The following is an 18,504-nucleotide window of genomic DNA, read 5'->3' as shown; positions in this document are numbered from 1 at the left end:
TGGTAAGGCAGACAGCTCCATTGTGCTGGGCTTCCCCTGGTGGCGTGCAACTTAGGTACCCCTTGTTGTAGTATAACAAAGCAGATAAAATAGGAATGTCTAATTGACCTTCTCTACACCATTCAAACATTATACTTAGTAAACATAACTAAAGGTATGAAATAATACAGAATGCATATTTACAAGTAACAATAACTTTCCTTATCCTGTACATTATTGGTTCACTGACTTTTCTACATAATTAATCCATATGGCATTTTTAAGAAGCCTTAAGAATCCTGTGTACAGACACATCAGTTCCAATCTTTACCACAAAAAGCCCCATACCTGTTGCCTGGCTGTAGCTTTATCACAAATAGGTTGGACTTTGATGTATTCACTTCCATCTCTGATGCATCATTGAGGTTATCTATATTTGTTAACTTCCAATCCACAACTCCCAGAAGATAGTCCAAAAGATATCTAGCAGCCTCAGAGTCAACAGCAGATAAAATTAAAGATGATGATGAAGATTTAAGAATTTCCTGTAATACATAGATGGAGCATTTAGCTATCTGCTAAATGCAGATAGCTAAATGCTGCTAAGCTTTATAATCAAGACATGAGTCAATAATGTTTTATAGTTTTACAATATTCAAAGAACTCTATACGACTCTGAACATGTATCCAAATATATGTAGTTTAACAAATAGGGCAAAAGAAAGTACTGGGAGAGATGGAGGGTTTAAAATTACCAAAAGCTATCAACTTTTTTTTGCAAAATTATATATTACAAGAACATTTGGTTGGTTTAAACCAGTTTATAAAGTCACTGAAATGTCTGTAAATTTGGAATTTTGACTATTAACAAAATATTCAACATTTTAATATAATAATTTTGCATTTTTCAACCAGCCCTAGGTATTTACATTTCTGCAAATAAGTTTGTTTTTGTAATTGAAATTGTTATTATGTTTTATTTAGAATATACCACATTTCAAACTATATGAGCCTGATTCTGGAAAACACTGGACTGATGCAGCATCTGGGTTATGACTCTTTCAATACTCAAAAAACAGCACAGAGCTTTGCACAATTCTACAACTGTACCCCAATCCTGGTGGGACAATTCAAGAACCCAGTCTCCATGATTTAAATACCTGTCCAATATATAAAAGCCACCAAATAATCATTAGATAGCTATGTAATGCCCTTAAAACTGAAACAGATATATAAATGATAGCACAAGCTACAGAAGTGCAATAAGTAGCAAAGTCACATTACTAGTATCAATTTTCATTATTTATTTATATATTAAATACCCTTTCCTGATAAGACCCTATCATGATTGATTTTGTCTTGTTGATGACTAATTTATAATAAAAAGTGTTTGGACAAATTTGGCCTTAGGGCTTAAAACATCTCTATAAACAGATTGCTAATTTCCTTTTACTTCATTATTTAATTTCCCATTCATTCACATTCATTTACTATAAAATACCTTCATAGTTTCCATTTATTTGCTGGTTTTGTAAACAAAACTTGAATTGTAAAACTCAGACTGAGTCCATTAAAATGGTCAAATATAATATTATTTTATTCTAGGGCAGGCAATATTGTTAATTGACTGGTTAATTGACTGCATATTTTTGACTGATCAAAGATTATAGGAATTTTACAAAAAACCCTACCTTTTGTATAGTTTTCTTGACAGAAATATGATCATTTAATTGTTTTTTGACACATTTCTTCATGGAAAATTTGTATTTTTTGTGTGTATTATTTAGACCTATTGGCATTTTTTTTAACAATTTTTGACCAATATTAGACTGGTCAATTAACCAAACTTTATTTGACTGGTCAAATACCCAGCCCTGCTTTATTAAATGAGCTTAACTCTTACTCAGGTCTCTGATCCAAATGCTCATAAACAGTAAGTAAAAAAAAAACAACTTAATAAAATATTGAGGCATTCATGCTTAACATTTTTTGCAATTAATTTTAACAAATGCAATGCTCAAATAAAATGTTTAAGAAAAGCAAGTGTGAAGTCTAAATAAAGTTGTTCAGAAATTTAAATGAATATTTGTGTATTTTCCCCCACTGTGTCTAGTTTACCGCATTTTATCTTTTCTTTAGCATTTCTAAATATATAACTAATTAACACTACCTAGCATTCTGATGTTCAGCTTGTTATAGACTCTCTCTTAGCTGATGTTAGTGTTATGGCATTGCTAAAACTTTTCTCTTCTTCTTTTTTCTCCCCTTTCTGTTTTCTGTCTGCCTACCACTTTTCTGACATTTTACTTAGTATTGCCAATTGCTTGGATCATTTCTTATATCTTATGTTTTCCTCCCAGTGCTGATTTTAAAAGGCGCAAACTCCAGGCTCAGCAGACAGTCATTTTCACATTTTACTGATTGCTAATAGAAGTAAAGTGGCAGCATGGGTTAGATCTCTTGCTAAAACTCTGGAGGTATGAATTCAAGTCTCACTACAGACTTAGGGCAATGGCTGTTCCAGTTGACTCAAGTCTAGTTGGCCATTTGGACCAGGGAGTCAAAAGTTGCTGGCCATGGTACTAATCACATCCTTCCCTTGTGGGTTTTTGGCCACAGAATCTGGTGTGCCTTAACAGTGCCAACCCCAGTTGCCACTAGTCATAAGAGGACCTTTGACCTTCACTTGCTGGAAATAAGAAATACTTTATTTTTATTATTATTGTAGTACCTAGAATGGTAGAAAAAGCAACTCTAGGAAAATGAACTTTAAAAAAACTGCACTGTTGCACAAGGAAGGAAATGGGAGGTGAGGAGGAATGTACTCCTGCCTTGCTAGCTTTGCTTAAACTTGGAAATAGATCACATTTTGCATTTTATAAACCTGAGGCAATATTTAAGGCTAACAGTTTTGTTATTTTAACCTCCTACCCTCTATAACACAGTTTTTGTAGCAAAATGTACTAAACAAGTGAACAGTGTGGCCATTACATGCAATAAAATAATCTAGATGATAATTTAGATGATATTTAAATCTTTAGTTGATGCTCCATCTATTGTGCATTTTTTATTTTCTGTAGTCCTAGATGACTTTAAAAGTATGGGGAATGCATAGAACTAAAGACAGGCATTTTACAGTCTAATGAAGGACTAGACATATCAGCACAGAAGAGCCCAAGGTGTGAAAGGGAAATAAATCTTTTTCCCAAAACCATGAAGTGATAGTGGAATCTCTATGTGGAAGCTGCTGTCCATGATATTTTTAAAAGAAGTTTCTTTTGGCTATGTTAGATCACTTCACTAATGAATAGCTTTTGACTTCTTAAAAATCCCCTGAAGCTCCTGCATTTGTGCAGGGGTTTGGACTCAAAGTCCCTCATGACACTACAGTTCAATGATTCTCCTACAATGGAGCAAACATTAAGAGGTACATTGTTAGTGTCTTTCATTTTTCTCAAAAAGACTGTGAATAGAGGGTTTTCAATCCACTTTCTAAGAAACCATATTTGAGGTAAAAGATATGCATTTACTCTGAAAATATCTGGAAACATAATAACAAAGCAGACAAATTGATAAATGAGATTCTTGAAATCTGCCTTTTTTATCCTTAGGAGTACCTTTCAAATATCGAAGTTTATTTTCTACAACACCAATCTATTATTGTCATATAAAAACAAATCAAATCAAACTGAGCTATAAGAACCATCTGTTTCTATGCGTGTTAATCACATGGAAAATTAGCATTGTTACTCTTTCAGAAGCTTGTATGAATTTTATTTTTTTAGATTTATGAAACGAACTTATTATGCATAAAATTATGCATTATGGTTCACATGGAGAGGCAGCTAGCCATGTTAGCCTTAAGTCAGGCCGAAGGTAAGGCAGGGTTGGCACCTTCGAGACTGATTGGTTCAGAGGTACGAGTTTTCATCAGCAACAACCTAGCATCAAAGTAGATTGTTGCCTAGTAGAGGCTCATGCTTTGCTGAATGAGTTAGTCTCCAAGGGGCCAACCTTGCCTTACCATCTGCCTTATCTCATCTCTAGTTTTTCACCCTTTTGTATGATACAAGTGAAAATTGGTGTGATATACTTTTAGCAGATATTTTATTTCAACTATTGAAAGTATTTTTAAATAGCTAGTTCTTCATTCTGTTGCAGTTTCTCTTCTAATGTTGTGATGGTTGTTTTATTCATTTAGTTTATGTATGTATTTAGCTACTCTCGCAGAGCTTGAACTTTTTTATAAATAAATTCTTTTTTTAACTTCATAATTATTAAGAGCGTTACATCCAGTCCCTCTTTGCTTGCTTTACCATGGAAATAGTGTCTTTAAAGTATGCTGTTTGTTAATTCCTACAGCAAATTTAGGGGTAGGTTTGAATCTTTAAAAAAATACAACTTCTGTTAAAAAGTTAAGTACCCTTTGAGGTAAGGTACATGTAAAACAAAACAATTCAAAACAAAAAACAATTCAAGGCCTTGAATTTAGTAAAAAACATACAAATGGAAATGAGTTTAGAAACTGGATCTAGTAAGGGGGCAACCCTCTTGTGGTAACACTCTCATTTCAGAGTAATAGATGTCAATTTAGCTGACGTTGGTACAAGGAGTATACAGCAGTAGATTTAGGTATCCCACATGAGTAACAAGCAACATTTCAGCCAATTTAGCCAGAAAACAAAGAGCTGAGGACTGGTCCACTACATACTTTTTGTACAATGTTGCTATGACAACATGGACTTTGAACCAAATACAGTTAAATTGAATTATACGTATGTACAAGGGTTGTCAATATATATATATATGCACTAAGTAAAAGAAAAATGTTTAGCTAAAAAAATACCATAATTCAGCCTCTGGGATGAGTGCAGTAATATCAGCATTTAGAAGCTCATATTGATATACCATATTCCTATTAAGCAATCCTGCTGAAACAGGATTGCTGATCCTACTCAGCCAGCTGATAAGATAATCAAAGCTTTCTGCTACCAAATGCTATTTTTTTCATTTACATGCAAGGCTTTGTTTTGGCTAATGAGATTATGCTTGGTTATCAAGGAATATCTGTGCTTTTCTAGTGTCTAGAAATGTAAGTCATATGGATATGCATATGTACATGCATAATAGAAAGTTCTGACTTACAGTAGTAATTACACAACTGCACAGCTGGCAACTAATTAGGTTGCTTTATTACACATTGTAATTCAATAGAGTTAAGTATTGCTCAGGGAACATCAAACCTATATTAGAGAAAAATGGTTTGTGGGATACATATTCAGTTGACAAAACTTCTCCCAGAATGCCAGTCTCTGTATTTTATTATTTAATAAAGAAGTTATTTGAATGTTTAAAACAAATGATGTACTTATAACATCTTTCTCTGTATTAACCGAGAATGGAAGTCCTAATTGCACACACAACCATTGATCCCAAAAGCTCAAAACAGCTACTCATGTAGAGAGCTGCACAAATCTAATATCTGAAAATGTCTGAGAGTTACAATCCTATAACCCTTTTTTGCAAATCACACTTTTTTTCTTGTATTACACATGCTGCTACATTCACATATACATATTAAATAAGATCTCTGGTTTAAGTCTCTGAATAAATTTGCATCACTAAAGGTCAAGAGGAGGATATTCAGGTGACAAGCCACACCTACTAGATTCTAATGAATCACTTGTACAATAAAAGCCTATCAAAGATGTAAAAATTGTGATCATGCAACATTAAAGTTAATTTCTCTTGGTGAGGCAATTCAGAGTTGCCCTTTACTCTGTGCCTGAGAAAGAGAGAGAATTATAATAGGATCCTTTGTAATATGACCAAGACTGGATTTTTTTAAACATATGTTCTAACAAAAAATGGAATGGGTTTGATGTAGGAATAATTGGGTTAATTTCTACAACCTGTTTTACAGAATATTAAAGTAAGTGACTATAATAACCATTTCTGGCCTTAGAGATTATGATCACAGATGCACAAGTGTCATCAAAGCTTTACACATGTAAATGTAAGTGAAAATAAAATTATCATCTTAAGGGTGAGAGAGAGAAGGATTTTTGTGTCATTTCTCCAATTGGAACGGCTACATAGTCGGATGGGATATAGACACGTTTTCAGGTCTCCCTTCCTGGCAAGGATGGGTGCTTTACCTGAAGGATTCCCTGGCTTCAAGCAGAAGGGAAGAGGGAACTGGAAGAAAAATATTGAGAGAAACCAGGATGAACAAAAGTCAATTCAGAAGATCCCTGTGCTACAAAGAGCCTCCCAGAGACCTGAAGAAAGGCACTTGGTACCCAAGAGCTTGCCTACAGTTGGTCTAATGAAAGATGCCACCCACAAAGATCCCGATACTATCTTAAAGATTCTATTTTCTTTTCACTACAATATATTCTTTTACACATGTACACAAACTACATTAGACGAGCATTAAGATTGCAAAATTCAGTACTCAAAAGTCAGGGAATGACAGAATTAAGATTGTCTGTGCAACCTTAATGTGTGTCTTCCTTCCTCCATCCATATGTATTATGACTAGGCTTGGCAGGATTTGATTTTTATCCATAACGATCAATTTCACCTCACACTCACAAACCAACGGAAAAATATTTCCATCATTAATAATAGAAATTTATAGAAAGGGGACCTAAGAATAGGCTGCTGCTACTGCAGCATGAAGGCTCCTGCTGAATAGCAGCTGGAGGCAGGGAGCAGGCTGGGCACTGCATTGGTGTGTTAGTGAGCACCTGTTCCCACTGCTGCCTCCCTCCCCAGCTTGGTGCCTGCAGGGTGCTAGCCAGCTAGGCCCTGCCTTGCAGACTTCGGTGGGAGCTGGCAGGCAGAGCAAACTGCTGGCTGCAGGGGGCAGATGTCGCTGCAGCGGCTGGAGGCTTCCTTGCCAGGGAGCTGGGAGGGGCTGGGGGGCCAGAGGGCAGTGACTGTTGTGTGACAAAGGAAAGTGGGTGCTGGGATAGGCGATGCCATGCACAGGGGCTGGGCAGTAGGCTGACCACCTGGCAGCACAGCAACTTTCCCTGTGCCTGCTGTGTGTTGGGCTGGAGAAGGAAGCAGGCACATGTGGGCGCATGCATGTGTGTGTTCATGCATGTGTATGTGCATGTGTATGGACATACTCCCACACCCCTAATTTCACACAATTCTGAACAATTTAAATTGATAAGAATTGAAACATATGCTTAAAAATACACATTGATTTTAGCTGTATATATATATAATTCTGCTAAGTCTAATTATGACAGTCTTATTTACATGATCATGTACGTGATCATGTGCTATTTTTTCACAGGATTAATGCTGTGCAGGAAACAATTTACCTATTTCATGAAACAATGAGAGTTTAAAGGCTTTCTCTATTCTACACTGTGTGGAAACCAAGACTTCTCAGTTTTGAGAGAGAGAGAAAACACATGGGATGTGTACAACTCAGGGTCAAGTCTCTCCTCTGCCATTCTCTATAGTGAATGGTCCACCCACCAAGCTATCAGCTATTTTGGGATATGTGTCTCAGTCTTTTCTGCTGGAGCAATCTCATTTCTTGTAATTAAGCATTCATTGAAACAGGACTGTAAGACAGTGTCTTTTTACTACACTTAATATTCAATTATTTATACAAATTTGAACTGCTTCTACACAGAAAATTGTTGACAAGCCCATCCTAGAGTAGCCAACTGCTACCTGGCATACACAAGTCAGACTCAGATCCAAGTCAGGCCCTGCAGCGACTTGAAACTGGGTCTCCAACATCCCAAGTAAGTGCTCTAGCCACCAGGCTGTTTGGGATTCTGGTCTTCTCTCCCCTTTTGAGCAGAAATTTCATCCTAACCCTGACACATCTTTTCAGATGAGAACTTTACCAAATTTTCATGCTTTCTTGTGGAAAGTTTTAATTTTTCTAGAAAAAAAGCCATTGTTCTAGGGATCCGGAGCGCATGCTGCTCTGGGGGAAAAGTCCTATCTGCTCTTCCCTTGACCTGACCAGCATGGCTGCTTCAATGAAGGAGCAAATTGCTAGTACCAGAGCCAGCAGGGAATAGGTAAAGTGGCAGACACCCCTAAGCCCAGCTCCTGGGGATTAGAACAGGTGGGGAAAGTCCCATTCCTCCTCCCTACTTCACTCTAGGTAGCTAACAACAAAGCTACTGCAGTAAGGGAGTGAACTGTCCAGCAGGGAATGGGTCAAGCAGCACCTTGGCCTGAGCCATGCTCTTCAGAATGAAGTTTTCCCATATGCGTGGCCAGCTGAGCTCCAGGCCCTAAGACCCTGTAGAAGCATAAACAACAGCAGTAGTGAAAGCCTTGGCTTGCCTTTAAAGGCTCCCCCTTAAGGCTTCCCAGAGGAGTGACTTCCCAGAGTCATGTGTCTCTGTAGCCACTCTTGCCATACTTGTTGCAGTCCCATACCTTATAGATATTACTCAGTCATGTTGCTACTTACTGTTCTGGAGGCAAGGTTTTTTTTGTGATATGTTTATTGGACCAACTGTATATTTTTATATTTGATATATAACAAAATAATGCACAGTCCTATAAAGTTGTAGATGTTTTTACTTCTATCTCAAACTGAATAATACTGATGCATCCTACCATCTGCACCTTCCTTTTCAAAATCCTAGATCTGCCCATGGTTAGAATCCTGAGTAACCAGGCCTTCTACTAGCATCATGGAGGTTGTGAAGAAGTCACTCCTCAAATGCTTCTCTTGGCTGGAATAAACCCTGTAGCTTTTGATGTTGTCATGGTTAAAAGCAAAGGATGGAAGAATTTATATTGTAGTTAATTTGCTACCCCATTACTCAGAACATGCCTTTTATGACCAAGTAACTAAATCCTTGGATGATGGTGTCACCGTGGACGTAGTCTTCTAGACTTTAAGAAAGACTTCTAGACTTTGACACTGTCTCTCACCCCACTCTCATTAATAAATTAAGCGACTGTGGCATTGATGCCTACACAGTTGGATGGGTAAAAAACTGGCTGATGGGGTGCACCCAGAGAGTAGTGGTGGATAGGTCGTACTCAACCTGGTGAGATGTGAGCAGTGGGGTACCTCAGGGCTCGGTCCTCGGGCCCACACTGTTTAACATCTTCATCAGCAACTTGGAAGAGGGGGTTGAAAGCACATTGTCCAAGTTTGCTGATGACACTAAGATGTGGGGCAAGGTGGGCACACTTGAAAGGAGAGAGAGGCTGCAACTAGATTTAGACAGACTACAAAAGTGGGCAGATGAGAATAGGATGGGGTTCAGCATAGATAAATGCAGGGTGCTGCACCTTGGGAGAAGGAATCCACAGTATACATACAGGCTGGGGAGTTCCCCTCTTGAAAGCACAGAGGCAGAAAGGGATCTTGGAGTCATTATTGACTCCAAGGTGAGCCGCCAATGCCAGACCACAGCCAGCAAGGCCAGCCATACCTTGTCATGGATCCAAAGGTGCATCTCAAGCCGGTCCAGAGAGGTGATACTTCCCTTCTGTGCAACATTGGTCAGGTCACAATTGGAGTACTGCATTCAGTACTGGGCGCTGCACTTCAAGAGGGATGTGGCCAGCCTGGAGAGGGTTCAGAGAAGGGCCACCCGCTTGGTGAGGGGGCAGCAGGACAGGCCCTATGAGGAGAGACTGAGGGTCCTGAACCTGTTCAGCCTCAGCAAGAGGAGGCTGAGGGTGGACCTGGTGGCTGCCTACAAACTCATCAGGGGGGATCAACAGCAAATAGATAGAGCCCTATTCTCCCCAGCACCACCTGGCGTGACGAGGAACAATGGTAAGAAGCTGATGGAAAATAGGTTTAGGTTAGAGATCAGAAGGCAATATTTTACACTTAAGGTGGCCAAAATCTGGAACCAACTTCCTAGGGAAGTGGTCCTCGCCCCTACCTTGGGCAAATTCAAAAAGAGGTTAGATGCCTGTCTGGGGTCTTGTGATCCCAGCATTCATTCCTGCCTGTGGCAGGGGGTCAGGCTAGATGATCTGTTCAGGTCCCTCCTGACCCTAGCAACTATGAAACTATGAAACATGTGTACACGTGTACCGAGGCCCTATCAAGGAAGATTATTACCTGACAAGGATCTTGCAGGCATTAATCCATCTTATTTATGCATTAGGGCTGTTAGTTGTAGCCGTGTTGGTCTAAGGACATAGGCAGACAAGGTTCTTTGGGTAAATGTAGGATCTTTTATTAGACCAACTAAATAGCTGGCAAAATTGTTCTCTGCAAGCTTTCATGTACAAACACCCTTCTTCAGGTTCCTTTTTACCCAAAGAACCTTATCTGTCTTATTTATGCAGGCATGAATACATCTTAGGCAGACCTTTGAACTGAAAATTTACCTAACTTGAACAACACAGAAGCAGGAGTGAAATTTGCTCTTGAATGAACCAAGCACAGGTCTGCTTAGATTTGAAACCACAGGAAATTAAGCACCCCCAGCAAAGAACTTAATGCCCCTTTCTGAGGAGTCAGATACTGGATCGTAAGTCACACTTTACTGTAACTCCAATAATGTATTCATCCCAAAGTACACATTTACGTCTTCTGTACTGTTAGTAAAGTCTGTTGTGGTACAGGTGATCAGCTGAAGAATCCAGGAGTCTAATCATCATGATTAATCACATCATTGCACTGAAAAATCAAGACAAATGTTTACATGCTATAAAATGTCTTCACAGTTACTATTGGGTATGTCACTAGGGAAACAAAATAAGTTAACTTTTGAAGAACAGATATAGGAATTTATTCCTAGAACTATTTTCCCTTGTCCAGTAATTCTTGTAAGTGGGTTTCATTATGTCACTTTACAGTGTTAGTATAGGATTTGTTGTTGTTTTATACCATAAAATGTAATATTGAAACAAGCTGCTGCAGCAAACTGTTGATTTACTAAAATCCATTTGTTAAAACTGAATGCCCATTTTTAAATCATCAGACTGTCTTAACTAAGTATAATTCATTAATAACCTTTTGTTACTTTTTTGTAGCATTATTTTTTCTTTTGTTTCAAGTACAGCTGTGAGGTTGACTAGGATAGAGAAATGCTTGCCTGCACATTGTGAAATGGCTTTTCGGTGCCATAGGATTCACTGTAATATGTGAAGTCATCTATGCTAAGCTGAAAAACAAGAAAGAGAGTATAGGTTACCAAGTGCCATGTCAACTCCTTATGCACAGGTTGCACTCTGTACTGGCAAGATGAGACACATTACATTACGTACCATATCTTGAAGGAACAAGACAAGGTTCTTGGAACTCTGGGTAAAAATAGGTTGCAGCACTGTAGGCAGCTCTTGTTTTGTGATAATGTGCCCTTCATGTAAAGTAGTTTCTGAATTCCACAGTGAGCTAAAAGTAAAATAATTTACTTTTAGTTCTAATGCAAAAGTTGTCAGTTTTTCTTTCAGTTAAATAGACATGCACGAGTAACATTAGGTATAATATCAGTTTAAGATCAGATAAGATTAGGTCCAATATTGGTTTAATATGATATGGTCTATTAGGCAGATGAATGCATATTGGCAATATTTTCATATTGAGTCTGTTCAATTATACTAAGGATAAATTTAGACCACTAAGAATTATCGCTTATTCCTATTACTGTTTATTAATTGTTTGGTACCAACACTACAATGGGCTTATGGACAATTGTAAAGTGGGGCTCCCTGCCCTTGAGAATGTATATTTTGTGGTCCCAATTTGACAGTTATTATTAAGCATAGTGCTCACCACTGAGTAATCCAACTGTGGCTACTGAGGCTATTCATGATAATAGAAACTGTTGACCCAACTCTGAAAACCATCTCTATTCAGCAAAGCATTTAATCATTATGCTTATTGAAACATATATGCTTAACAGTACACACTTAAATTGTTGGGTGAACTGGGATGGAGTTTAGCATATACTGATCCATATCCTGAGTCAAGTGCCTTGGTAGATCATATACCACATAATCATTGTGTAAAAAAGCAAGGGGATGGAAAAACGAATTGAAACACAATGCCTCGTGCCTTGTTAATGCCATGTTTTTAGCACTTTTTAAAATGTAAAAGATATCAAGAATAGATTAGAGAAAATTGTCAATATGTGTAAGCAGTTTTTCCATTACTTCTATGTTATAAACCTCCATATTAAATCATCAGATAAATATAGGATACTTTGGAAACAAAGCTGATGCCACATTACAACTTTTTAAATAAAATAAAAGAAAGTCATATTACTTGGTGAGTTTAAAACCAACAGAGACTTTCAGTTTGCTTGTGATGGCCCTTGTAATGGCTTTTGCCCTCTAGAGAAGCATGGGTACAAGCTGTCCTGTGCTTTAAAATTGAAATAGATTAGTGATCACAGCTGTTCAAAAATGGCCTTAGCAAAATAATTTGGCACAGAACAACAGAATTGGTAACTCTCAAATGACAAGGTCTTATTGCTATAACTTACTGGCAAAGAAAAATAAAACTTTGTGGTGCAGATATTTGTACTAGACTCTAACATACTTTCCTGGAAACAAACAGAAGAACTAAGTAGCACTTTGGGGGACTTGTACACATGACGGGGGTTTGGTACCTTAAATTGAAATGGTAGGTTTTTAACTGTGATAATTAAAAACCCACTGTTTCAATTTAGGGGCTTCCACCATTGTTATGGTGGGGGGCCCGACCCTTTTTTTCCCCCCATGGAGCCTGCCCACCTCTCCTGCTGCTAGGGGGCAAGCTGCAGTGGGCTGAGCAGCCCCTGAGCTGCGGGAGGGCCTGGTTCTTCCCTCCAAGGCAGTAGCACTCCCTCCGGTGCTGCCTGGCTTGGGCTGCAAGTGGGCGTGGGGCTACCCCAGCTTGGACTTGGGAAACAGATCAGGCTGGGTGCTGCCTCCGAGCTGGGGCAACATCCATCTGCTAGCAGCCCACCCAAGTAGCCTAGGGGGTGCCACCATTGCAGAGGGAAGGACCAGGGCCACCCACAGCTCAGGACCCACTGACAGATCGCCCCCTCGGCCACAGGAAGAATCCATGAAAAAAAAAAGTATTGGGCCCCTCACTGCTTTTTTTGGTTTGTTTTTTCCCGTGGAGTCTGCCAGCATGAGCTGCCAGTGGGCCACACAGCCCCTGAGCTGTAGGGAGTCCTGGTCCTTCCATCCATAGCAATGGTGCCCCCCAGGCCTGTCTGGGTAGACTACTAGCAGGTGGGTACTGCCCCAGCTCAGAGGCAGCATTCCCTGGATCCAACTCTTCCTTGAGCCTGCCCAGGGAGCAGCACCCTGTGCATTGTCCCTGCTGCCTTCCCACCACCTGGGACCACCTGGGAATGGGCTAGCTAGCCTCTGGGGCAGCACAGAAGATGGCAGGATGACAGCTGGGTGTGCTGGCAGCCGGAGAAGGCAGCGGGGATGGTGCATGGGGTGCTGGAAGCCTGGGGGGCAGGTTGGAGAAACATTGGATTGGGTACTTTTGAGCTGAGGTACCACCCACCCACTAGCAGCCCACCCAAGCAGCCCAGGATGGGTGGGGCACCACTGCCACAGAGGGAAGGATCAGGGTCTCCCACAGCTCAGGGACTGTCCAACCCACTGGCAGCTCACCCCCCAGCCATGGGAGATGTGGGCAGGTTCCACACACACACATACACACACACACACACACACACCCCCAAGAGGATCAGGCCCCTCGCTGCTTCTGCCTTCAGCCCACCTCTGCCACGGCTGGGTGGCGAGCTGTCAGATTAAAGGCTGCAACGTTACAGAAACAAACCACATCCTCATGTCATTTAGTTTGCAACGTAACAAACTCATTTAAATCACAAAAAGCCCTGCACATGTAAAGTGTGACAAACTGCAAAAACAGCTAATTTTTATCACGTGTACAAGTGCCCTTGGAAAGCATTTTGGATAACAGCACTTTTGGGGAGGCGATATAGAAGCAGTGCCCCAGTCATCACTCCCAGCACACTTCTCTTATTTCTGGAAGATAATGGGTTTTCAGACACCCAGTCTATCACTAAATGGCTGGTTAAAAGAAGCATGAAATTGTGATGCCTGATTCAGAAAGGGCAACAGTTGATTTCTGAAGAGGGTGGCAAGGTGGCGTGGCTTATTTACTATGGTGACTAAGGCTGAAAAACTGCCACTTAAAGTCATATTTCTGTCACTCATGTACTATGATGCATTATCATCTTTCATTTGATCTTTGTTGATTTCCAATAGAGGACCACTAACACAACATTAAGTGAATAGACCCAATTACATTGCTCCTATTTTTGCTGGCAACTGACATGTGTAAGAAATAATTGAATCTTTACACTGCAATTTAGCTCTATGGAATTTCCACCAAAGTACTTACATAATATAGGCAACCATCATTCACGGGGGCACAGAAGGGAATTCTTCCCGTTCATCACGGGGGCACAGAAGGGAATTGGTGAGTATTTATTCACCAAGGCGCCCCCGGGGGTTACAAGAAATAATGGCCACAAGCTAGCAGAGAGCAGATTTAGACTAGACATTAGGAAGAACTTCTTCACAGTTCGAGTGGCCAAGGTCTGGAACGGGCTCCCAAGGGAGGTGGTACTCTCCCCTACCCTGTGGGTCTTCAAGAGGAGGTCAGATGAGCAATTAACTGGGGTCATCTAGACCCAGCACTCTTTCCTGCCTATGCAGGGGGTCGGACTCGATGATCTATTGAGGTCCCTTCCGACCCTAGCAACTATGAATCTATGAATCATGGTGAGGGGTGAGCAATGGAATTCCTGTTACACTACTTACGTTTTGATATCATATAAGCATTCATAAAGCATAACAGACCTTTTTCAGGAGAAAGTGGAACCAAATGGAATGACATGGAAAAAGTTTCCAGAGAAATCTTCATATAAACATTAAAAATACCCATCTCATAGCAAGGTGGATTGGGATGGAAGAACTGAGCCTTCTACTTAATAAACTACTAAAAATAGATATAGGCAAAATTAGTATTTTTCAAAAACTTTTCAGATCCATTTCATAAATTATCAAAGCTTGGGAAGAAGGGGACCCTAGATAAATTACTCTAGATTTGCACCTCGCAAGCATATTTAATTTTAATTCTAAGTAATTTATTTTATAGAAGCATATACTGATATCTTGAGACTGACACTGGCAGCTATTTGGTTCAATTTTATACATAGTATTATGAAAGATATAGTTCCAGTCTAAAAATAATAAACATAAACTCTATGGGAGAATCTGTCTCTAAATGCCTTGTCTAAGGTAATTATGAACCTCTCTGAAAAGACTAGAAGTATAATTTTAATTTTGCATTTCCCAGTTATTTAACCATCTTAGCCAGTAGCACATGAGAAAGTTAGTGCTCTTAGCCTGAATAAAATGGTTTTCAAGATAATAGATAGCAAATGGAGAATTTACTACTTGTTATTCTGCCAGGTATTTTATTGTAATTTGATTTAGAGGTTAATATCAGATTATAGTGGATAGGAAGGGTGTTTTTTGCTTTGTTTTATTTTACATTACAAAATGTTGCAGGGAAAATCCTTGTAGGAGCACCTATCCTGGGGACAATACTTGACGCACTCTTCCACCACACAACTGTGATGCTGGCAGCCAGGAGACACTGCAGTGGATGCGGGGAACAGGCAGATGGTGCAATGGAGTGAGGGAGGGGGCATCTATGTGGTGTACAGCCCAAGGGCCTGGGACCCCTACTGCCGCTACCCAAAGGATATGCAAGCCCAGGCTGCTTAGAAGTTGGATAGCCCTGCCTTAAAAAAAAAAAAAAAAAGCCCCAAGGACTAAAAATTGTTATCGAGCCCACTACATTGAACTAGTGAATATTCTATATCTGTATGAACAAGATGTAACACTTTTAATATTAAAGAAATTGAATCTGGATTAAGTGATGCAAAGATGGTGAAAAGGGAACTGTGGGGGAAAGAAAAGCAAATGTTTTAACAGTCATGTTATATCCATTCAAAATGCATTTCTTAACAAGCATTTGCAAAATCATACAAAATATTCACTGGATTTCTCAAAAGCTTTTTTTATCTGCAATTAATGAAAAAATAACATGACACATGAAACAGCATTAAAGTATTTGTAGCAATGCAATGGCAAATGCTTTTTTCTTTAATTCAACAGAGAAACACCATAAAGGTTTTGGGAAGCTCATGATCCCATTTGAAAACATGGTACTAGAGTCTCTTTCTTCATAGAACCTGCACTGTGAATAGGTAGCTTCACGGCTTGGTTGAGACACCTTGCACATAATGTTACTTACAGTCTTAGAAATGACTTTGGGTAACTCGAGCTGGAGTCCAAGCGAGCAGGTATTAGGGTAAATAGAAAGAAGCGGTTAGCCCAGAGCCCCTCCCAGTATCTCTGTATACTAGCCCAACACCTTTCAGCTTGTATGCTTAGGCTTTTATTTAATCCATTTTCTTTTTAGAGAAAATTGGAATTTGGACAATGATTTTTAAATGAAACCAAGGTTTCAATAGCCCCTGGGTCTCAGGCTTGGAGGATAGTCTACAATTTTATATAATCACTTTGTAGATTGCACATAAAATCATCGATAGATTTTATTTTTTCAGTTGTCTTTTTCAACTGGCAGCAGATTACTAGACAAGATATAGCTTTTTTCTTACTGCAACAAAAATAAATATGCCCACAGCTAGTTAATATATTTCAGTGGGAACCTTTAAACACAACCACTAGACATCAAGTTTACATGTTGCCACTGCTAGTGGCAGCAGCAGCAGAATGGAAATTGAAGACTATTGGACTAGAATTACAAAAAGGTACTGAAGCATCTTATTGTACAATATCACCATGGCAGCCCAATGTATTTACAGCTAAAAGAATACATTTGGAGTGGCAATCCAACAATGACCTGATATAAAATGTCATCTTGTAGCTGAGCACCTTTGATTCTTCTTCTAGAAAAATGTCCCCAAGGAAGTCATAGGATTTCTCAACTTCTTTGTATTCATTGGATCATTTCTATATGCTTAAAAATCAGAGCAGATTTTCCTTTACACTTAAAGCTAGGAGAAACACTGCAATTGTAGTGTTTGGCATTAACTCATACTCAAAGTTGCTTATAACCTGCATTAACTGTATAAAACTCAACCTCTCAATCCTGAAATAATGCAGGTGGCTGTCATAAACCATGGTATGCTAGTATTGAATGCAAGCAAAGAACATTCCTAAGAACAGATACAATATTTGCAATGTGAGTATCCCTCTCATGTCACCCTGGGACTACAATCTAGTCGTCCCTGTCCTCCCCTCCCCCCGTTTGCTGCTGAAAATACTTGGATGTTCTTAAAATGGTGTGTACACATAATCCTTACTATAGAAGACCATAATTAGTGAACCACAGTTGTAGAAAGGATTGCTTTCATATTAATTTTATATTTTACACCCCGTATATGTTGAGAATTGCAGGCTTCTTAAACATTATTCCTTTAATAAAAAAATTATATATGATAATTACATTAGTGACAGATTTTGAAATGTGATATGAATAATTTAGCATTTACTTGGCTTTAGAAACACTATTTTTAAGAGCACTTTTAAATATGTTATGTCCCAAATAATCCATGCCCTATAATAGTAGAAGGCAGGGTTGGGTGACACAGTACAGTCTAACTTGTTCAGAGAGGCAGGAGCTTTTGTAGGCTATAGCATCAGATGATTCCATTCATCAGATGCTATGAATGGAATAGCAGAGAGCAGGAATACTAAACAGAAAAGAACAAAGTCCTTTAACGGATGGGGAAGGGGGTATGAAAGAGAAGGATCACTGCTGAGAGAGTTGAAGGTGAATTGAGATCAAAAAGGATAAACAAAGCAGTTAACCCATTGAGGGGTATGAAGATTTTAAAAGCAAGTCTAGGTAAAAATCCAGAGTCTCTGTTGAAACCATACCTAACAAAACCCTGTCTGTGGATGATTTATTTGTTCCTCAATTTAACATTTGGGTTGGTTTTCAAATGTTTTGCTGTTTAAGACCAGTTACTCTGAGGTCAGCGATGGAATGTCAATGTCCATTTATAGTGTCTGACCAAGCAGGTTGCAGCCTATGAAAGCTTATGCCTCACTGAGCAAGTTAGTCTATAGGGCTAAGTACGGACAGTCAAAAAGCCCAAGGCTGAATTGATTCAGTCTTTGCAGGTTAGTCTGAGCTGAAGAAATTAAATTGAGACACAAGTGCACAGACATTTATCTTTGATTCAGGAAATGCAGCCACACGCCTGCAGTGGCTCAAGCCAGAAGCCAGGGACTGCTACAGCACAGCTCTCTGGCACGTAACCAGCATGGGCTGTGTTGGCTTCCTCTTTCTTCCATGTCTCGGACAGGGACGGACAATTATTTCAAGCAGAGGGCTACTTACCAAGTTTTGGTAAGCTGTTGAGGGCCACATGGGTGGCCCTGCCCTTGACAGGTGCCCCGCCCCCTGGTTGCCATCTTGTGACCAGAAGTCCCACCTGCTAACCCCTGACCTTTGCCACCAGAAGTCCCTCC

At 39.5% G+C, this 18,504-nt stretch overlaps 1 protein-coding gene across 1 annotated transcript in view; it reads right to left on the bottom strand.

The window, feature by feature from the left end:
- LOC102572825 (V-type proton ATPase subunit S1) overlaps positions 1 to 18,504 on the bottom strand; it is a 96,012-nt gene that overhangs the window by 72,560 nt on the left and 4,948 nt on the right. The window contains exons 2-4 of the mRNA XM_019491950.2: positions 11,218 to 11,344; positions 11,046 to 11,114; positions 328 to 524 (exon numbers count right to left, since the gene is read on the bottom strand). Coding sequence (XP_019347495.1) covers positions 328 to 524; positions 11,046 to 11,114; positions 11,218 to 11,344 — 393 coding nt within the window. The remainder of the gene's footprint in view (positions 1 to 327; positions 525 to 11,045; positions 11,115 to 11,217; positions 11,345 to 18,504) is intronic.

This window comes from Alligator mississippiensis, chromosome 4, assembly GCF_030867095.1.
Source record: "Alligator mississippiensis isolate rAllMis1 chromosome 4, rAllMis1, whole genome shotgun sequence".
Lineage (NCBI taxonomy): Eukaryota > Metazoa > Chordata > Crocodylia > Alligatoridae > Alligator > Alligator mississippiensis.
The sequence above is the reverse complement of the archived record's forward strand: the minus strand, read 5'-3'. Positions and strand labels throughout refer to the sequence as shown.